The sequence below is a fragment of the Pan paniscus genome, chromosome 2 (assembly GCF_029289425.2).
Source record: "Pan paniscus chromosome 2, NHGRI_mPanPan1-v2.0_pri, whole genome shotgun sequence".
Lineage (NCBI taxonomy): Eukaryota > Metazoa > Chordata > Mammalia > Primates > Hominidae > Pan > Pan paniscus.
In genome coordinates this window covers 193,243,068-193,265,837 of record NC_085926.1, presented here as the reverse complement: position 1 = coordinate 193,265,837, position 22,770 = coordinate 193,243,068, and the positions used below count along the sequence as shown (strand labels likewise).

Sequence of the window (22,770 nt, the reverse complement as noted above, 5' to 3'; positions counted from 1 at the left end):
TGGGTCAGTCTTTTGGTTTGTTCTTCGGTATGCAGTTACAAAACCAGTGGGATGAAATTTGGGGATCACTTTTTTCCTTGAGCCTCTTCACCCACGTGACAATGAATTTTTTTTTTTTTTTTGCGGTGGGGAGCCCTATTTTTGGTCTTAAAGCTAACGAAGGCCGGGTGTGGTGGCTCATGCCTGTAATCCCAGCACTTTGGGAGGCTGAGGCGGGTGGATCACCTGAGGTCAGGAGTTCGAGATCAGCCTGGCCAACATGGTGAAACCCCATCTGAACTAAAAATACAAAAAAATTAGCTGGGTGTGGTGGCGGGCGCCTGTAATCCCAGCTACTTCGGGAGGCTGAGGCAGGGGAATTGCTTGAACCTGGGAGGCAGAGGTTGCAGTGAGCCGAAATCGCGCCATTGTACTCCAGCCTAGGTGACAAGAGTGAAACTCTGTCTCAAAAAAAAAAAAAAAAAAAAAAAAAAAGCCAACGAAGTGGGCAGGGCATGATGTGGTATGGCATAGCACTCTTTATATTTTGATAACCTTAGTAATAATCTCTCAACTCTGAATTACTTACTGACTTACTTTTTCCCCAAAAGGCTATGCTTAAGTTGCCTTAGATTCTTGTCCCCACCTAGCTTTTTTCTAAATTTTATGTATATATTTGTGTTATATCTTATCAGGTAAACACATTGTACTTCCTGTTTTCTAAAAGATAATATTTATACCCCACTTGTTTTCGAGATTGACAGTAATGTGTATTAATTGTAGAAAATTAGAATGTGTATGAAGAAAAATAAAAACTACTTAGAAATTCTGCTACCAAGGGGAAGCCACTATTCATATCTTGGCATACATCTTCGTCTTTTCCTCTCTGTGTGCGTGCATGTGTGTGCATGTGTGTGTGCATGAACTTGAATATATGCCTTTTAAAATCACATTTAATTTTTTAATGGGAATCATTCCTACATACTATTTTATAACTTTCTTTTTTCACTAATACACTGCAAAGTTATATGTCATTAAATATCCTTTATTTAATGATGGCTTTTGTGGCCAGGTAGAATTCTACCACCTGAATATCCTAGGGGTTGGCACATGTTTTTTGTAAAAGTCCTAGTAGTAAATATGGTAGGTTTTACAGGCCTCATGGTCTCTGTTGGAATTATTCAACTGTGCTATTATAATGAGAGAGACAGTATGTAAATGAATGGCTATGGCTGTGTTCCAATAAAACTTTATTTATAAACACAGAAATTTGAATTTCATATAATTTTCACATATCATAAATTTCATATATTTTCATTGCCTTTAAATCATTTAAAGATGTAAAAACCATTCGTAGCTCATGGACTATCAAAAAACAGGTGGTGAGCCCTGATAAAGTTTGCAGGTCATAGTTTACTGACCTTGAAGGAATATACCATAAATTAATTTCACCTATTAATGAATATTCAAATAATTTCCTTGTTTTTGACCTTAGAACATAGCATTGTCCTGATCATTCTAATGAATAATCTTATTATTTTCTTAGGATAGATTTATTTATAAACAAGAGATTACATAGTCAAAGGATTAAGGCTTTAGAAAAATATCATCAAATTTCAAAGGTTATACAATATTTCCCCTAATATTGTGTGAAAATGGATATTTCTCCACATTTTACCAACACTGAGCATTGCAGTTTTTCCCCCATGCTGCCCCTAGTTTGTTGGATAGAAAGCATGATCTCATTATTCAGTTTTGCGTTTTGTTAATACAAATGAGTTTGAACATTTTTCCATGTTTTTTGGCCACTTACGTACCTCATATGTCCTTTTTCTCTTTTTCTGTTGGAGTGTTCATCTTTTTCACGTTGATTTGTAACATCTCTTACATCTTAAGTCTGTTAACTCTTTGTCATGGGTTTTTCCCTAGTTTATCATTTGTCTTTTAATATGCTCGTTTTGCATTTTGATGTACAGGCATATTTTATATTTTTATGTAGTCCTAGCTATTAATCCCATCCCTCTTTTTAAATTTTTAATCAATTTTTAAAATAATTTATTGGTTTTTATTCACAAATTTGTTCAATGATCACTATTACCTAATTCCAGAATAATTTTCCTCTTCTGAGTTTTATCCTTTTGCCTCTGTGTTTTAATGTTTTTTTTTTGAAAATAGTTTTTTTTGGAGGATTTTTGAGTATTAAGGACTTTATGACCTGTTTTAGACGTCAGAAAATTGAACAGATGCCACTTGTTGAAAATAATATGGATGTTTAGAATATTTTTTCAGTATTATTCATTTAATTATGTAATTCCTTCCATGTAAAAACTTAATTAAAATGAGGGTGATTTTTCTCTTTAAAATAGGTAAGATATAGGAAAACTTGGACAAATCTCTGCCCATTAATGTCAGCTTTTTAGATTTGTGGAATGAATGTAAAGAAACTTCCATGTTGGCAAATTCGGTTGACTCATTTTATTTTGGTATCTTGAGAGAAAAACCCAGCGTTCTCCTACTTTAGGTTGTGCTTGTGCTCTCGTAGATTGTAAAGCGTTTGTGTTTTATTTTGAGCACTTTATATTTCTCTTATCTTTTTGTCTTTTTTGCAATTTAAGGTTTGTCAGTGAGCTTGGTTGAAGGAGCACATAAATACTTTATAATGGACCTAGGAAGATAGTAGAGTTATTGAAAATTGGATTATTTGAATCTGCTGTATACATTTTGATCACCTAGATATAGTCTAAACAACTAAAATTTTGAGCATTTTAAAAATTTTAAACCACTGGGAAATTTCTTTTAAATAAAATTTATTTTCATTGTATTTGAAAATATTTTTGAAATACTCTTTTAAAACAGATGACTCAGTTTAATTTTCAAATAGATTTGGTGAGCTGGGCATGGTGGCTCACGCCTATAATCCCAGCACTTTTGGAGGCGGAAGTGGGAGGATTGCTTGAACCCAGGAGTTTGAGGTCAGCCTGGGTAACATGGCGAGACTTTGTCTCTACAAAAATAAAAAAATTAGCTGAGCATAGTGGCACATGCCTGTGGTCCCAGCTACTTAGGAGGCTGAAGTGGGAGAATCACCTGAGCCTGGGAGTTCCAGGTTGCAGTGAACTGTGTCCATGCCACTGCATGCCAGGTCTGGGCGACAGAGCAAGACCCTGTCTTTTATTTATATATATATAATATTTCAGAATGTCTATCTAGGAATAGATTTTAAAATGGTCATCTTTTTTTCCCTATTAGATGTTGTCATTTATGTATGCCCATTTGGCCTTCTTTCATCAAGGATATGATCTGTTTAGTGAACTTGGACCCTACATGAAGGATCTTGGTGCACAGGTAATGTTGCAGTATATTTCTTGATTCTGTTTTATACATTGGTATTTGTATTTTTAAAGAAATTTAGCATATTGGAGGTGTACTAGTCTATTCTCACACTGCTATAAAGAGCTGCCTCAGACTGGGTAATCTAGAAAGGAAAGAGGTTTAATTGACTCACAGTTCTGCATGGCTGGGGAGGCCTCAGGAAACTTACAATGATGGCAGAAGGCAAAGGGAAAGCAAGGCATCTTCTTCACAAGGCAGCAGAGGGGAGAATGAACGCAGGAGAAACTACCAAACACTTATAAAACCATCAGATCTCGTGAGAGCTCACTCACTATCACGAGTACCAGCATGGGGGAAACCGTCCCCATGACTCAGTTCCCTCCACCTTGTCTCTCTTGACACGTGAGGATTATGGGGATTATAATTCAAGATGAGATTTTGGGTGGGGACACAGCCAAACCATATCAAGGAGGACTTGATGTTTTATTTACTTAATGAAGAATGAAGTTGGATGCTATAGCAGATTTATATATGGGTTAAATACCCAAATGTTTGCGTTTTGGGTATACCCAAAAAATGAAATCGAAGGTAAAAAGAACCTTATGTTATAGTTTGCATGTGAAGGTATTGAAAAGGAGAATTTAAAAACAAAGTGTTTGTTTTGCAGTCTACATAACTGGACTTATATTTAAATTTTGTACATTTGGATAATTGAGTTATTGTTCCAATTTGCTTTTCAGTTGAGTTATAGCTCTTTTTTATTTCCTGAAAACTTGTATCTTGTTATTTGAATAAAAAAATTTTAGAATCTTAAAATTATAGAGCTCTTGGGAACTTTTTCATTTCATGCAGTCACGTGTGGCCTATCTATGGCTATGTGTAATAGTATTTTTTTTTTTTTTTTTTTTTTGAGATGGAGTCTTGCTCTGTCACCCAGGCTGGAGTGCAGTGGCGGGATCTCGGCTCACTGCAAGCTCCACCTCCCAGGTTCTTGCCATTCTCCTGCCTCAGCCTCCTGAGTAGCTGGGACTACAGGCGCCCGCCACCATGCCTGGCTGATTTTTTGTATTTTTAGTAGAGATGGGGTTTCACCGTGTTAGCCAGGTTGGTCTCGATCTCCTGACCTCGTGATCTGCCCGCCTCAGCCTCCCAAAGTGCTGGGATTATAGGCGTGAGCCACTGTGCCTGGTGGCTACGTGTAATAGTTCTATACATATACATACAAATTTTATATGTATAAAAATGTCATTATATTCAAATTATTTTTTCATATCTGATCATAACATTATATTAGATCTGTTTGGGGGACATTGTTTTTTATTGACGAACATTCTTTAACACTGTCGATTTTTAGGTGATTTTCTTTCTCAAGATGTCTCAGTTTAGTTTCCAAGAGGAGGGGATTGATGATGAAAAATAGAGTTTAGGCCAGGCATGGTGGCTCATGCCTGTAATCCCAGCACTTTGGGAGGCTGAGGCATGCAGATTACATGAGGCCAGGAGTTTGAGACCAGCCTGGGCAACATGGTGAAACCCCGTCTCTACTAAAAATACAAAAATTATCCAGGCGTGGTGGCATATGCCTGTAGTCCCAGCTACTCGGGAGGCTGAGGCATGAGGTGGAGTTCTCAGTGAGCCAAGATCGGGCCATTGTACTCCAGCCTGGGTGACAGAGGGAAACTCTGTCTCAAAAAAAAAAGGAAAAGAAAAATTGAGTTTAAGGAAAAAGGTAAGAGTGGAATGGGAATTGCATTTACTGACCAGAGTATATGTGAGTTGTGGTTTGTGTGTGTGTGTGTGTTGAGACGGGGGAAAGACATGCAGGGTGTATGCCGTGGATTACATGTATTCTGTTTTCTGCCTCTACAGAACTTAGTCTCTTGGGAGAAGCCAACAAGTCACCACACTGTTAATCTCTGTGCTAAATACCTTGTGTGTGTGTTACAGTTGGGATGAGGTTTGTTTGCAAGTAATAGAAAACCAAGAATACTAGTAATTTAAAAAAGAGTTTTATTTCTCTTATGTAAAGTCAAAGACATGGTATGGTGGCCACTTGGTTAGCAGGAGTGCAGGCTTATGTTTTTTGATTCTACCTCATGATTCAAAGTGGCTAATCAAGCTTTAGCTGTCATACCCAAATTCCAGCTAATAGGAAGAAGGAAAGGAGAATGAAAGACATGTTTTCTCTCTTCAAGCACATTTCCTAGAAATTGTACATATCACTTCTACTATATCCCAATGCCAAGTCCTTAGTCACAGGGTCACAGTAGCTGCAAGGGAAATTAACCGCAATGCCAGGTAGCCACGTGACCTGCTAGAATTTAGGGGTTCCATTGTTAAGGAAGACGGAGAAAATAGATATTGAGGGACAGCTGGCCTTTTCCACCATATAGGGAAAGGTCAAAGTGTTGCAGGAACATATAGACAGGACATGTAAGCCAGACTTGGGGGTAAGGAGAGACCTTCCTAGGTTTCTCACACACTATCAAATATTAGATTGCGCTCTCATCTTATGTTCAGTGTAATTTATAAAAGCAGTATGAGTTGAATTGCAGTTGACTAGCTGAAAAAATTATGTGTTTTTAAAACATTTAATCATTTTAGTTTTATAGGTTTACCCCCTCTCTAGATCTCAAATAAGTCTGCAGGTCCTTGAAAAACATCTAAGCCCCAGAGCCTATAGTGCCTAGTGGATAAGATGGCCGGGTTGGAGGTGGCCAATTACGATATTCTTTTCATAATTAGTAGATAATGGCATCTGAAACTAAAGTCATGGCAGTAGAGATAGAAGTGGTTAGATTTGAGGGTTAATATACAGCCAATTCGAGGGTAGAAGGGCGTGACGAATTCATGCTTAAATATATTGATTTGTGAGGATAAGACGTCTAAGTGGATATATGCGGAGCTCAAGAGGGAGATAGACTAAATGAATCAGTAGCATATAGTTGCTGATTGCAACCACAAGAGTGGGTGAGTTGATGGGGGGTGAGTTAGATATCTCTGAATCATAGAGCTATTTAAAAAAATCTAGTTGCCTAGACACCACACATGAAGATTTTCATTTTGTAAGTTAAGGCTGAGGTCCACTGGTATTGAGTAAAAAGAGAAGCTGACTTGGGGCAGGGACATAAGAAAGACTAAATTTTGAGATGGCTAGGGTAAGAGAAGCTGTGTTAGGACATAGATGAGTGAGGAAGTGGAAAAACAGGAGACTGGCATTGTAGGCCAGGAAAAGTCTTTCAAAGGGAAGGAGTGGTTATCAGCTTCCATTATTAGAAAGTTAAGTAAACCTAGGACTGAGAAATACCTGTTGGATTTAGCAGCAAAAAGTTGTTACCTCTGTGAGAGATGCTGTTTCCATGGAGCTGGGGACCCAGGCAGTAGAAGCGGAATGACAGTGGGTAGATGAATATGAAATGGGCAGATACAGAAGGTGGTAATATTTTAAAGAAGTTGTGTTATGAAGGAAAGAGGGAAAGAATGTGGTAGCTGGAAAAAGAGAATGGGTTAGCGGTTTTATTAAGGTAGAATGGTTTGCACCAACTTAAAAGCAGATGGTAGTTCAAGAGGGAGAAGTTGAAAAGGAGAAAGAGAAGTGATGGGATCTGAGGTTTGTGGGAGTGGAAGGGATTTAAAACACAGAAGGACCAGGGATACCTGCTTAGTTATAGGAACCTATTAACATTGATAATGTCCAGTACTAACACAAACACGGGACCCTTTTTACTCTGCTCCAAGTTATCTTCCTGATACATTTCCCCATGTCTAGAAGATAAGACTCTGCCAGTCTTCACATTTCCCCAACTCATGCCTTCCCCCAAACCCCCACCATCATGAAAGATATTTTTTCTTTATTCTTTTTCCCCATCAGAGAGGGAGAATTGTCCCCCACTTTTTTGGTTAGAGATGCACGAGACATTTCTTTTTTCTTTCTTTCTTTTTTTTTTTTTTGAGACGGAGTCTCACTCTATTGCCCAGGCTGGAGTACAGTGGCGCGATCTTGGCTCACTACAAGCTCCGCCTCCCGGGTTCACGCCATTCTCCTGCCTTAGCCTCCCGAGTAGCTGGGACCACAGGCGCCCGCCACCACACCCGGCTAATTGTTTTGTATTTTTAGTAGAGGCACGGTTTCACTGTGTTAGCCAGGATGGTCTCGATCTACTGACCTCGTGATTCGCCCATCTCGGCCTCCCAAAGTGCTGGGATTACAGGCGTGAGCCACCACGCCCAGCCGCAAGAGACATTTCTTACCAATTAGGCAGAAGATCATCACCTACATTGCAGAAATCATATGTAAAGTATATGCATGCATATTTGTAAATATTTTGAATTTGAGGGCTACCTTGTACTGCATTTCAGTCTGAATGAATGAATAATATTTATATGCCACTCAGAGCCATAAAACCCATAGGATGGTTAGTCCACTCATTCCGCATAAGAAACTTCTGTGAGAATATATTTTTCTAGCGCACCATGTATGGTATTACCCACTAAATCAATGCTACGTGTCTATACAATACACATACTAAGGTATGTGTGTATTAGATCATAGAGTAGCATAGTTGCCACCTATACCACGTACTTTATAATAGTGATAAAGATCTGTTTCATTGTGGATTTTTTTTTGGTTAATCTTTATTACTATTCAGTAATATTATCTGTGACTAGAATTATTCTTCTGTAGAAAAAACATCATTTGTGATAAGGGATCAAATAGTTTTTTTGAAAAAGACTTTTTAAAAATTTAGTTTTTAAAAAATATAACTTAAAATGTGTAGACATTTAATGCTTATCTTTCTCCATATTCCTGCTGATCTGATATGTATGTTTTAATTTATTCACTTATCGAACATGTGTTAATCATTTAGAGGTGATGGAGGTTCAGAGTTGGAAAGGCATCATCATAGTCTAGACAATGAAACCCACATAATTAATAATGTATAACCCAATTATTGTTAGTTTAGCAAATAGGATTTCAAGAAGCCAGTGCATTTCTTGTGACATATTACTGGAAATCAAATACTTCCCTCATGATGGATATCCTTTCTAATGCCAAGGAACAAGAAAAAAATGGGTTTTATATATACATATATATATATTTTTTTTTGGTGGAGGGGTGATGGAGTCTTGCACTGTCACCCTGGCTAATGTGCAGTGGTGCGATCTTGGCCTGCTGCAACCTCTGCCTCGTGGGTTCAAGCGATTCTGCTGCCTCAGCCTCCCGAGTAGGTAGGATTACAGGCACCTGCCACCATGCCCAGCTAATTTTTTGTATTTTTAGGAGAGACGGGGTTTCTCTATGTTGGCCAGGCTGTTCTCGAAGTCCTGACCTCGTGATCCGCCCACCTTGGCCTCCCAAAGTGCTGGGATTACAGGCGTGAGCCACTGCGCCCGGCTGGGTTTTATAGTTTTATTAAGTTTTTTGAGCTTTTAAAAATGAGCCTTAAGAATTGCCGATTTCCTACCTTGGTCTTATGAATGATTACTATTATTTTATTATTATTTTTTTTAGCTTTCTCTTTTATCTCGTGAATTATTTTTTCTTCTTTTTAGATTTGAGTATGACATTAGGGAGCCAACCTGAAAACATGAAGAAGCATCTTGAATGGTTGGAAGTAGCTGTTAGAGTGAATTTGTGACAGCTAGGTTAGCTGGTTAATACTAGTTTAGCTGCACTGCTTTTTGCTGTTTGGGAAAGAAGTCACTAGTGTCTTCTTCGTGTCTTTGATTTTAACTACCAGAATTTGCTTAGTGGGTCAGCAGGAGCCTAAGCTAGAGTCATTTTCGTTATTCAGGGATTGAACGTGTATCACTGGGGTACCGGTGACAAGGCCTGCAATCGTATATGTATGGCACCATGACTATTCTTGGAAATTTTTTTTTTCTATTGGAGATATGGATCTTCTCAAAGAGAACTTGATAGCAGAAAAAAATAGGAACTTCTACTTCAAAATTTAGCCAAAACCTTTTAAAATAAGCTTAAATTGAGTGATTTTTTATTTATCTGTGAAATGATTTGGAATATGGTTTAAAAAACTAATCCATACTTTTTTTAAGTCTGCAGTTTTCTCTTTTCCCTTTTTACAGTTGGATCGACTGGTTGTGGATGCAGCAAAGGAGAAAAGAGAAATGGAGCAAAAACATTCCACCATTCAACAAAAGGTACCTCAGGGGAAAAATTAAAAATTAATTCCACTTTATACAATGGCTTGGGTGTTGGTTTATGCAAGGTATCATTGTATTGGAACAGATCTTTTGAGTTGTTCTAATAATTGTGCAGATAAATTCCTCTTCTGTTTTTGAAGAGCAAAATGTTCTTCAGATTTTAAGGTATGTATTTGGTTATTTTTTCAGATCTTTGAAAGCTATGCTCCTTGAACCAGTTTATAAAAATTTGAGTCTCTTAGGGCCTTAACTAAGCTAAAAGTGGCCTTTAGTTAGAATTCAAAACACTATTCATAATTACATTTAGGATACCACCAACTCCCTGTAAAAGTGTGTGTCCGTGTGTGTGTTGCGGGGCAGAGGGTGTGGATGCACCTTAGTGTCAACATGCGTGTTTGGTCTTACAGACTTTCCAACTGCAGTCACTGCAAGGCAGCCTTTCCTCTCTGTCACGAGATGCTAAAACTTCACTTGCATTGCCTGTTAAATTGTCTAAGCCTAGCTAAACTTACTTTGAAAATATTTTTAAAAATGAGAACTCAAGTATTAAACCAGTTTTTATTTCTTCATGCTAAAAGAGTTTAGTGTGACATTCCTGCAACTCAACTTTCTTATAAAGTCAGTGGTACTTTTTGTGTAGTTATCTGAAAATAAAAGGAGAGTGCTGAAGTTGAATATAGAAATATAAGTACGCACAGGATGCCTTCTGGCATTGCTTTAAGAAATCTGTTTTCTTGGTATTGAGCAGTAAAATCAACTTTTTAATGGTTTATTTAGAATTTAAAATACCAGTAAACTAGATCTGATGTAGAAGATGTCAGTGGAAAAAAATGAAAACAAAATCAATAATAAAAGTTAGAAAAATTTAATTGATGATGGATTATTAATGCTCAAAGAAAAATAATTAAAGGAAAGATTTCTACAAGACCATCTTTAAGTTAGTTACTTTCTAGTTAGTGTCAGGTGAGACAAACTCCACGTTTTATTTTGTTTCGTTTACAGTTAGATTAACTTTTGTTTGGTTAACTTTTTAAGTTGACAGATAAAAATTTTACATAATTAAAGTGTATAGTATGATGTGTTCATGGGTAATGAGTTTTAATGACATGATCATGAAAAGATTGCTAAAAATTGGGACCAATTGTTTTTAATTAAAATGAGATATCATGGTATTTGTAGAACTATCTGAATATTTCCTTAAATTGAATTACTTAATAAACATTATGCATCTTTTAATATCTTTTCCTATTGTGAACACAGTTCAGTGTTGTACTGAAGCTTCAAAAATGGTAAATTATTAACTCTAAGAATAACTTATTTGATTTTAAATAGTATTCAACTGTTTTCCTTTAAATAAAATAATGCTATTTTTTGCTTATTATGAATACTGACCTCTTTTCTGCCCTTAAATGCTGACACAAGGCTGCGTTACAGGTAAAAAAAAAAAAAAAAAAAAAAAAAAAAAAAAAAAAATCAGTCCACTAAAAACTAAGGGAAAGTATGTCTCGTGTAGTTATGTAGATTTTTTCAAAAACTTAAATTGATCAATTGGAGAAACAGTGGTGCTTTGAACATTCATGTGCGGATACGTGCACGCATTTACATTTCTCATGTATTTATACCTAGGAGTAAAACTGCTGAGTTAGAAGATGTATTAGCATTAGCAGGTCATTTAGCATAAGTAGATAATGCTACATTGTTTTTCAAAATATTATACTATCTTAGCAGATAGCACTATATGAGAGTTCCTATTTGCCAGCTCATTATATTATGAGACTTTCAGATTTTGGCCAATTTGATCAGTAGATATAGACATCTTCTTGTAGTTTTAACTTCTTCAGTGACTAATGAGCTTAAGCACCTTATCTTTATATCTATTGGTCTTTTGCATATCTTATTTGTAAAACATCTATTAATCTTTCTCTCATTTTTCCACCAGGCTGCCTGATGTTTGATCAAATTAATAATATATTTGAGGCATATGTGTTTTTAATTTTCATATAGCTTATTTTTATCAGTCTTACGGTTGATGCTGTTTGTGTCTTGTTCAGTAAATCCTTTCCATTTCAAGATCATGAAGAGATATCTCTTGTATTATAGGTTTGCTTTTTAGATCTTTATTTTTTATTTTATTTTATTTTATTTTGGTCCTGTCACCCAGGCTGGAGTGCAGTGGCGCGATCTCTGCTCACTACAACCTCCGCCTCCTGGGTTTAAGTGATTCTCCTGCCTCAGCCTCCCAAGTAGCTGGGATTACAGCTGCACGCCACCATGCCTAGCTAATTTTTGTATTTTTAGTAGAGTTGGGGTTTTGTCATGTTGGTCAGGATGGTCTTGATCTCCTGACCTCAGGTGGTCCATCCACCTCGGCCTCCCAATGTGCTCGGATTACAGGTGTGAGCCACTGTGCCGCTTTTTAGGTCTTTAATTGGGTTTTTGTGTATGGTGTGAGGTAGAGATCTAGTTTCCTTTAATTCTCTCACTGGTAGTCGGTTGATCCAGACTAGTTATTAAAAAGTTTGCTCTTTCCCAAGTGCTCTGTGGTATATCCTGTGTTATATATCACATTTCCATATATGTGAGGCCCATTTCAGTTTCTCTATTCTGTTTCACTGTCTTTTTGTCTGAACTGTCAATACTATGCTGTCTTAATTATTTTTGGCTTTAGAGTGACTTCTTTAGTGACTAATGGGCATCTTATATTTATTGGTCATTTGGATATCCTATTTGTGAACTATTAGTCTTTATCTCATTTTCCCACCAGGTTGCCTAATTGTTGATCAGATCCTTTTAAAAATTTTTTTATTTCATTTTTATTTTTCATTTTTAATTTTTGTTAGTACATAGTAGGTGGTATTATTTATGGGGTACATGAAATATTTTGATACAGGCATGCAATGCATAATAATCACATCATGGAAAACGGGGTATCCATCCTCTCAAGCATTTATCCTTTGTGTTACAAACAATCCTATTGTATTCTTTTAATTATTTTTAAATGTACAATTAAATTATTTTGACTGTAGTCACCCTGTTGTGCTATCAAATACTAGGTCTCATTCATTCTGTTTTTTTTTTTTGTATCCATTAACCATCCCCACTTGCTGACACCCCCAGTTCCCACCACCACTCCCAGCCTCTGGTAACCATCCTTCTACTCTCCAGCTCCCTGAGCCCAGTTGTTTTATTTTTTAGATCCCACAAATAAGTGAGAACATGAATGTTTTTCATTCTGTTCCTGGCAAGCAAATTCTTGATATCTAATAGCAAAGCTTCCTACCTTCCCTCCTTCAATTTTGTATGAATCAAAATTAATATCTTTATTATATCTTCAAATCTGTGCGCTTGGTATATTCTCCATTTAAGTTTTCTTTAATGGCTTTCATAAAGTTCTGTGATTTTTCTTGTACATCTTTTGTTAGATTTATTCCTAGACACTTGTATTCTAAATGTTATCTTTAAATTTATTTATTTTACCACTGTTCTGTCTGCGATAAAATTGATTTTTCTGTATTGATTTTGTAACTAGTAATCTCTTTTAATATTGATTTATCTCTCAATTCTTTTGGATGTTCTGTGTATGAAGTGTTATCATCTACCAATAATGATAGTTTTTTCCTTTCTTTCCAATCTTGTACTTTTTTTTTGTTATTTTGCTGGCTAGGAGTTTCATCATGATCTTGAGTGAGAGTGGTAATAATGGTTTTTCTTGTCTTGTTTGCTGTTTCAAAGGGAAAGTTTCTATTAGATTCCCCTTTGACCAGCCTTGGTTTTGCATTCTGTTCCCTGGACCTCACACCAAAACTCAAGTTCTCCTGATAGGCAGATGCCCTTGCTCTCCTTACCTCTTTGAATTCCAGTTTTCACTCAGTCTCTTGCCTTTGAGTATTCCTTCCTAGTTTGTCAGGTCATCAGTGTATTTAAGGAGATTCTAACACTATGTCTTTCATCCAACATATTTCATTGCTAAAGTTATGAAATCTGTCACATTTTAAGTACTACAAAATATTAGCTGATATTAATAGTAATTAAATTGAAGACAACTTATCTCAAGAAGTATAGTTGAAAATTAGAGAAACACTTGTAATGCCCTGCACTTTCAAAGAAGTCTTTTAAGTTGACCAAGGTTTTGAAAAACTGCAGATGTTACAAATGAAACCTTTAGAATGTTAACAAAGTCAGTTATATTTATATTTACTGCTTCCTTAATTCTCTCTGTATAATTAAATAAATTGTAGCGTCAAATAAATTTTAAATGAGGGCATTAAAGTTTCCCTGATTTTTTTTTCCCCCAAAGAAAAAGTAGGAAGCAATGTAGCAATTTGTTTACAGATTCTCCTTCATTTGATTATTTTGGATTATCAGGTCTTTTCGTGGTTAAAGTTTCAAAGGTGTCAGGAGAGGTTATTTTTTTTTCTCTTTTGAAATTCTGAATTTAGTCTGTTTCCTGTTCCTGACTTAGTACACTCTTAAATTTGGAGGGCCCTTAGATGGTTGTCACTCTGCCTTCCCTCCGGTGCAGGGCCCCAGCATCTCAGTAGATGCTGCCAAAATGTTTCCCAAGACAGGACGTTTACTGCTCCTTAATAGGGTAGAATTCTAATTTTAATTATTGGTCCAGGAGGAATTTTAAAAGTTATGGGACTGGCTTTAGAGTTTTAAATTTGCTGAAAACAGCAGTCTTAGAGTTGTGTTCAAAATGCTTTGAAGTTTGTTAGGCAATATTTTAAATATTGAATTTCTGATTTCCAAACTTCATGAATGTGTGGAAGAAAATTGGAAGTTTAAATTGCATTCAGGTGAAGATTTAGATAATTAGAACGCTAGAAGAAGACTATGAGTGATTTCATAGTACTCATAAAAAAGTGAGTTCAACTTGCCCACTTCAAACTGTAGACTAAGATCTGTTTCCTTTGAAAACTAAATTTTATTTTAGGAAAAAATGCCATAGACAGTGTCAGATTGAAGAACTACCACCCCTGGGCTCAGTGGCTCACACCTGTAATTCCTGCACTTTGGGAGGCTGAGGCAGGTGAATCACTTGAAGTCAGGAGTTTGAGACCAGCCTGGCTAACATGGTGAAATCCTGTCTCTACTAAAAATACAAAAATTAGCTGGGCGTGGTGGCAAACGTCTGTAGTCCCAGCTACTCAGGAGGCTGAGGCAGGAGTATCACTTGAACTGGGAGGCAGAGGTTGCAGTGAGCTGAGATTGTGCCACTGCACTCCAGCCTGGGTGACAGAGTGAGATTCAGTCTCAAAAAAAAAAACAAAAAAGGAACTACCATGGTGGTAATATATTTAGAAAATAGTGGTAACTTTAAATAATCCCAATTAAATATAACCATGTACTTTAAAAAATTGTTAACACATATCACCATAAAATGTTGTGATAGGCTGGGCACAGTGGCCCAATGCCTGTAATCCCAGCACTTTGGGAGGCTGAGGCAGACAGATCACCTGAGGTCAGGAATTCAAGACCAGCCTGGCCAACATGGTGAAACCCTGTCTCTACAAAAACTAGCTGGGCATGATGGCGTATGTCCGTAATTCCAGCTACATGGGAGACTGAGACGGGAGAATCACTTGAACCCGGGAGGCAGAGGTTGTAGTGAGCTGAGATCACTTCATTGCACTCCAGGCTGGGCGGCAGAGCAAGACTCTGTCTCAAAAAAAGTTGTGATAAAACAAAAGAATTTTAAACGTCATACCCTGTGTAGTATTTAGTTGTTTCCCTTGTTTATTTGTATGCATATTATTTTGTGCTTTTAATCACAATGTATATATAGTTTATATTGATTTATTTTCTGTTTTGCACTATATTCTATATAATTATATGTCCTTAGGTCATCACAATAAGTATTGCATAAAATAATCCACTAAAGTCAAATACTTTAATGTATTGAAACATTTCTTTATTATTGATCATTTAAGTCCCCCATCATTTTTCTTATGAATATTGTTGTAACTGTCTTAATATAAACCTTTTCTTCCTTTTGAACTCTTTTCTTAGGATCCATTTCTTGTCTAGGAAACTTAATCAAGTCATGTGAACTTCTTTATGTGTTATTTTGTCTAGGATTTCTCCAGTGATGATTCTAAGTTAGAATATAACGTAGATGCTGCAAATGGCATAGTTATGGAAGGATATCTGTTCAAACGAGCCAGCAATGCCTTCAAAACTTGGAACAGGTAATATATTTCAAATACTAGTCTTGATCTATACATAGTTTTGATTTTCTGACTTTCCCTGTGATTTGACAACTCTCTCCTTCATAATTCTTTAACTTCTGTAAATTCCATAGAAACTTTCCTGAACCCAGTCTATTGAAGATAGATGCCCTTTAGAAGCAGGTGAAGAATAAAATCATTAATTCTAAATTCTAAAAATAAGCAAGGATTAAATAAGGAAGCAAGGATTAAATAAGGAAGCAAGGAGAATTTTTATAATGCTTGGTCTATAGTGGCTAGCTTATTATAGTAAATAAATTTTGAATATGGTCTACCTCCTATATTTGTTATAAAATAGATTTGAGTACAAATTATGAATATGATAGATGAATAGGACAAGTGAGCTTTCTTTTTTCTTTTGGTTTCTCCTCTATATGATGTTTATGTACATTTTTACTTAGTGTTTGCTTATTGTATTAGTCCATTTTCTCACTGTTATAAAGATACTACCTGAGACTGGGTAATTTATAAAGAAAGGAGTTTTAATTGATTCACAGTTCTCCATGGCTGGGGAGGCCTCAGGAAACTTACAGTCATGGCAGAAGGTGAAGGGAAAGCAGGCATCTTCTTCACAAGGCAGCAGAGAGAGAGTGCTCAGGGGAAATTGCCACTTTTAAACCATTATATCTTGTGAGAACTCCCTCACTATCATGAGAACAGCATGGGGGAAACCGCTCCCATGATCCAGTCACCTCCCACCAGGTCCCTTTTTCAACATGTGGGGTACAATTTAAGATGAGATTTGGGTGGGGATACAGAGCCAAACCATATTTCACCCCTGGCCTTTCTCAAATCTCATGTCCTTTTCACATTTCAAAATCAATCAGGACTTCCCAACAGTTCCCCAAAGTCTTATCTCATTCCAGCATTAACTCAAAAGTCCAAGTCCACAGTCTCATCTGAGACAAGGCAAGTCCCTTCTGTCTATGAGCCTGTAAAAATAAAAAACAAGTTGGTTACTTCCAAGATACAAGGGAAGTATAGGCATTGGGTAAATGTTCCCATTCCAGATGGGAAAATATGACCAAAACAAAGGGGTCACAGGCCCCACACAAGTTCGAAACCCAGCCAGGCAGTCATTAAATCTTAAAGCTCTAAAATCTCCTTTGACTCCATGTCTCACATTCCAGGGCAGGCTATGCAGCGGGTGGGTTCCCATGGCCTTAGGCAACTCCACCTCTGTGGCTCTGCAGAGTATAGCCCCTGCGCTGCTTTTGGGGGCTGGCATTGAGTGCCGGCGGTGTTTCCAGGTGCATGGTGCAAGCTGTTGGTGGATCTACCTTTCTGGGGTCTGGAGGATGGTGGCCCTCTTCTCAGAGCTCCACTAGGCAGTGCCACAGTGGGGACTATATGTGGGAGATCCAATCCCATATTCCCTTCTGCACTGCTTTAGGAGAGGTTCTCCATGAGGGCTCCTCCCCTGCCGCAGACTTCTGCCTGGACCTTCAAGCGTTTCTATACATCCTCTGGAATCTAGGTGGAGTTTCCCAAACCTAAATTCTCGTCTTCCAAGCATCTATAGGCCTAATACCACGTGGAAGCCACCAATGCTTGGGGCTTGCCCACTCTGAAGCAGTGGCCCGAGCTGTACCTTGGCCTCTTTTAGCCATGGCTGGAATTGGAGTGCCTGGGTTGCAGGGCACCAAGTCCCAAGGCTGCACAGAGCAGCAGGGTCCTGGGCCCTGGCCCACAATACTATTTTTTCCCTCCTAGGTTTCTGGGCCTGTCATGGGAGGGGCTGCCTCAAAGATTTCTTACATGCCCTGGAGACATTTTTCCCATTGTCTCGGATGTAAACATTCAGCTCCTCATTATTTATGCAAATTTTTGCAGCTGGCTTGAATTTCTCCTCAGAAAGTGGATTTTTCTTTTATACCTCATGGTCAGGCTGCAAATTTTCCAGACTGTTATGCTCTGCTTCCCTTTTAAATTAAGTTCCAATTTCTTATCTTTTCTTTGTGAACGCATATAATGGTACGCTTTCGGGAAATCCAAGTCACCTCTTGAATGTTTTCCTGCTTAGAAATTTCTTCTGCCAGATATCCTAAATCCTCTCTCTCAAGTTTAAGGTTCCACAGATCTCTAGGGCAGGGGCAAAAATGCTGCCAGTCTCTTTGCTAAAGTATAGCCAGAGTGACATTTGTTCCAGTTCCCAATAAGTTCTTCATCTCCATCTGAGACCACCTCAGCCTAGACTACATGGTCCATATCAGTATCAGCATTTTGGTCAAAAGCATTCAACAAGTCTCTTGGAAGTTCCAAACTTTTCCTCATCTTCCTGCCTTCTGAGCCCTCCAAACTGTTCCAACCTCTGCCTATTACTCATTTCCAAAGTGGCTTCCACATTTTCAGATTATCTTTGCAGCAGTACCCCACTCTGCTGGTACCAGTTCTCTGTATTAGTCCATGTTCACACTGCTATAAAGATACTACCTGAGACTGGGTAATTTATAAAGAAAGGAGTTTTAATTGACTCACAGTTCTACATGGCTGGGGAAGCCTCAGGAAACTTAGAATACAAAGGTCGTAGGAGAGAGAGAGCTCAGGGGAAACTGCCACTTTTAAACTATCAGATCTCCTAAGAACTCCCTCACCATCACGAGAACAGCATGGGGAAAACCGCCTGCATGACCCAGTCACCTCCCACCACATCCCTCCCACGGCATGTGGGGATTACAGTTCAAGGTGAGATTTGGGTAGTGACACAGAGCCAGTCCATATCACTTATGAATCTTTTTTTTTTCCTGCCCTTTGTGAACAAAATGCTTATAAATCTTTAAGCTAGGTGATCCTGATCTTTTGATCTTTGCAATAACTTCAATAAAACAGGAGTTTTAGGAAATAGGATTTTTTTCATATATGAAGCGGTGGCAGTTGATGCTCCTTTATTCTAAACTTGATGGCTACCAAAAACTTTGAAGGTGTTGCTAAACAAATTTTTATAAAATATAAATCTGTTAAATGTCTGTTAAAAGAATGTATAAAATATTTCATTGTATTTTCTCATGTAGTAATATACTAAAATGAAATAACTTCAGACATTAAAGCTTCAACCAAAAGATTGGTTGTTGCAGGATCATTCTTCTGGGTATCAGTGATTATCTTTTATTCAAGGATGCCTGTATTTTTGCCAAAAATAAAAAGGTAGTCAAAAAAATTCTGTAATATGAGTAGTAGTTGGATTCTGGTTGATTTACTATTATATTATTGGTTATAATGTGTTTATTTTGTTACTTGAAGAGAATATGAATTTAATGATGAAGGTTGTTTTTATTTTTAAAAAATGTAAATATATTTTAAAAAATATTAAAAAAAAAGTAAATATAATTTCCTAGTAAGTTTAACTTTGTGTACATTTTTGTTAAATGGAAAAATTTAATGTTTTACTAAAATGGGTTTCTAGTGTAATTATTTTTATGTCTTGGTGTCAAGGTTATATAGAAAAAACATTCACTGGGTGGGCATGGTGGTTCACGCCTATAATCCCAGCACTTCGGGAGGCTGGGGCAGGTGAATCACTTGAGGTCAGGAGTTTGAGACCAGCCTGGCCAACATGGTGAAACCCCATCTCTACTAAAAATACAAAAATTAGCCTGGCGTGGTGGTGTGTGCCTATAATCCCAGCTACTCAGCAGGCTGAAGCAGGAGAATTGCTTGAACCCAGGAGGCAGAGGCTGCAGTGAGCCGAGATTGCACCACTGCACTCCAGCCTAGGTGAGACTCTGTCTCAAAAAAAAAAAAAAAAAAATTCACTGACATTTCTGAATGTCAGTGATTTATTGAGCATTTCCCCAGCATTTGATATTGCCAGATGTTTGCATGGTAGATGGTTGGTTTTATTCAAAATAATTTTTCTGAACCTGAGAGTTAATATTAAATGGAAAGAATAATGATTATATTTGATGTTAAACTTGAGTTTAGAGAGCTTTAAAAATAATACATGTGGTGGACATGGTAGTTCTTGCCTGTAATCCTAGCACTTTGGGAGGCTGAGGTGGGTGTATCACTTGAGGCCAGGAGTTTGAGACCAGCCTGGCCAACACAGTGAAACCCTGTCTTTACTAAAAATAGAAAAAATTAGCTGGATGTGGTGGTGCATGCCTGTAATCCCAGCTACTTGGGAGGCTGAGGCAGAAGAATCACTTGGACCTAGGAGACAGAAGTTGTAGGAGTCAAGATTGTGCCACTGCACTTCCAGTCTGGGCAACACAGTGAGACTCTGTCTCTTAAATAAGTAAATAAATAAATAAATAAATAAATAAATAAAAGAATAGTACATGAATATAGGTGGACCAACTCAAGTGGTGTGGTTAGAAATAACGTTTCTAGCTAAAGTAAAAATGAAAACTTAAAATTACATTTTCTAAGCTCTAAAAAGTAAGACAGTAGTCTTTTAAGCCTTTCCTAACAAATTTCTGTAGCCAGAGTAGAAGTTGGAAGAAAAGAAAACAAACAAACAAAAAAAACAGCTTGACTGGTGAGTCTTTATAATAAAGGTTACTCACCAGTATGTTTTCATGATATAATGGCAGAATTGAATTTTAGCCTTCAGATTTCAAAGCAACCTACTTAAAGTTTAACAAAGTGAAAATACAGTAAATCCATAGAAACATACCATTATGTTAAGAAGAAAAGAAATGAACTTCCATGGACTACTGCAATGAGAGATGGTCTCAGACTTCAAAATGAAGCATAGTAAGTGTTAGTGGAATATTGCACTGCCATTTAGGACAATAGAAGGAAGTCGATTTTGATTTATACATGAACCTTTTCATTATGATTAATTTTCTGAATTACATTGGCATAGATATTAAAATGCAGCTAAAATCAAGTGAGGAATAATGGTTAAATTTTCAGTTGTAGACATTACCTCCTATTTACAAAGTGAAAAAAACAATGCCTTTGGAAATTAGGCTGTTTTTAAAGGAGATGCCATCTATATGTAGTGAAATGGCAGTTATTGATTAGAATCATAGATTGTAGAGCCCCCTTATTTTCAGTAAAGAAATGGAGCTTCAGAGACATAGTCACTTTTTCAGGATCACACAGCTGGTTTGTGAACAAATTGAGGGGCAAAACCTGGAACTCTGAACTCTTCCTCAAGTATCCTATGGCATTTTTCTTACTTGCTGTGAAAATTCCAAACCATCTTTATTTTGATAGAACAAGATACAACTTCAACTATGAAAAAATACTTCATTTTAAAAGAACTTCCTGAAGCACTTACGTTATTAGGAAAAATTATGGATAGCAAATTAATATCATTTTCACATGCTATTGAAGAACGTTTGCCAAAAACACTAGTAAAATTCTGACTTGTAAAAGAATATAGCATATAAGGCCAGTCATTGTGGCTCATGCCTCTAATCCCAGCAGTTTGGGAGGCCAAGGCAGGCAGATTGCTTGAGCCCAGGAATTGGAGACCAGCTTGGGCAACATGGTGAAACCCCATCTCTACAAAAAACAAATATAAAAATTAGTCAGGTGTGGTGGTGTGGTGCCTGTAGCCCCGGCTACTCAGGTGGCTGAGGCGGGAAGACCGCTTGAGACCAAGAGATTGAGGCTGCAGTGAGCCTCTGCATTGTGCGTCTGCACTCCAGCCCGGGTGACGGAGACCCTGTCTCAATCAGCCAATCAACGAAAGTCCAAACCTTGTGACTAAAGTCTTTAAGTATTTTCTAGGTGATAGATAAGGAACTAGACAGAAGGGAGAGGAAAGAAGAGTAATCTTTTAAATGTTACTTAGAATTCTCTTCTGCTTTTTAATATTAAAAATTTGGAATTTAAATTTCTTAAAGTATCTCAAAATCCAATTCTCTGCGCAGCTTAATTTATTTTACTGGACTTTGAGTAAAAGACTGTATTTATGATATTGGTGAGTTAATTTAAAAAATTCAGGAATCCAGTGATTCAAATATGAAGATTTTTCTGCCTGCTATTTAAATATTTTTTTGGGATTGTTTATGGATTACTTTTAGGGCACCTTTTTTGTTTTAGTCACCATAGGGTACCACACATTTGCTATTACCTATACTTCTATGGAATTATTGCGTAGAGTCTTATCAAAATCAACTATTTAAAAAGACCTTCTGGCTAGGCATGGTGGCTCATGCCTGTAATCCCAGCACTTTGGGAGGCCGAGGTGGGCAGATCACTTGAGGTCAGGCGTTCAAAACCAGCCTGGCCAACATGGCGAGAACCCTGTCTCTACTAAAAATATAAAAATTAGCTGGTCATGGTGGCACACATCTGTAATCCCAGCTCCTCGGGAAACTGAGGCAGGAGAATCACTTGAACCCAGGGAGGCAGAGGTTGCAGTGAGCCGACATTGTACCACTGCACTCCAGCCTGGACAACCAGAGTGAGACTTCGTCTCAAAAAAAGAAAAAAAAAAAATCTTCTTTTTCCCATAAATAATATACATTTACTATTTACCCACAAAAATTAAAAAAAAAAAACACAAAACGTTCTTCCTCAGTTTTCTTCACTCAGGGAAATATGAGTGTGACTAGGAATTTCCAGATAGTTTTAATAAAACCTCACTTTGTGCTTCATAAATTACAAGTGTATTTCAGGTCATTCCAAAATCTGGAATTTAATTGAATAGATAATATTTTGTATGATGCGATTGAAATAGCATAAGTGAAAAGTTTTATGTCTTATGTGAGCTGTTGTAGTTGGTAATATCTCAAAAATTTTATAAATCTATAAAATATATTTTTCTGAAGATATAAGTGAAGTCACCACAATAATCTTTCTTTGTTGGGTCATTTTCTCAGTGTGGCAGCTTCCTTTCAGGCTCAAATTAGTGGATTATTAGAACTTATATTCTCTTTTGCTTTTTATGATTAAATTCTGAAAAGATGAAGGAAAATAAATAGATACTAACATAATTTATTTAGTGATAACTTGGAAAAACGAATAAAACTGAATAATTACTTGCTATGCTCAGTCTTTGTTGAAATAGAAAATACAGCTAAGAGCATAGAAGGTACTACACAGGATTTTAAAGCAAAGTGTTCTGTATGCTGCTGGTATAGATGTAAATGTTTTATTTCTATTG

The 22,770-nt window shown here is 37.1% G+C and overlaps 1 protein-coding gene across 12 annotated transcripts in view; it reads left to right on the top strand.

Moving 5' to 3' along the window:
* Nucleotides 1-22,770, top strand: part of ACAP2 (ArfGAP with coiled-coil, ankyrin repeat and PH domains 2) — a 172,935-nt gene that overhangs the window by 111,536 nt on the left and 38,629 nt on the right. For 10 of the 12 annotated variants that reach the window (XR_010111487.1, XR_010111485.1, XR_010111486.1 and 7 more), the window contains 3 exons: nt 3,229-3,324; nt 9,400-9,474; nt 15,556-15,668. Coding sequence is in view for 8 of the 12 variants with exons in the window: in XM_008959793.5 (XP_008958041.1) it covers nt 3,229-3,324; nt 9,400-9,474; nt 15,556-15,668 (284 nt within the window). In the remaining 4 variants the exon portion in view is untranslated. Of the gene's footprint in view, nt 1-3,228; nt 3,325-9,399; nt 9,475-10,899; nt 10,912-15,555; nt 15,669-22,770 lie in introns of all 12 variants that reach the window. The other 2 variants (XM_034957933.3, XM_055111002.2) reach the window with 1 other exon arrangement.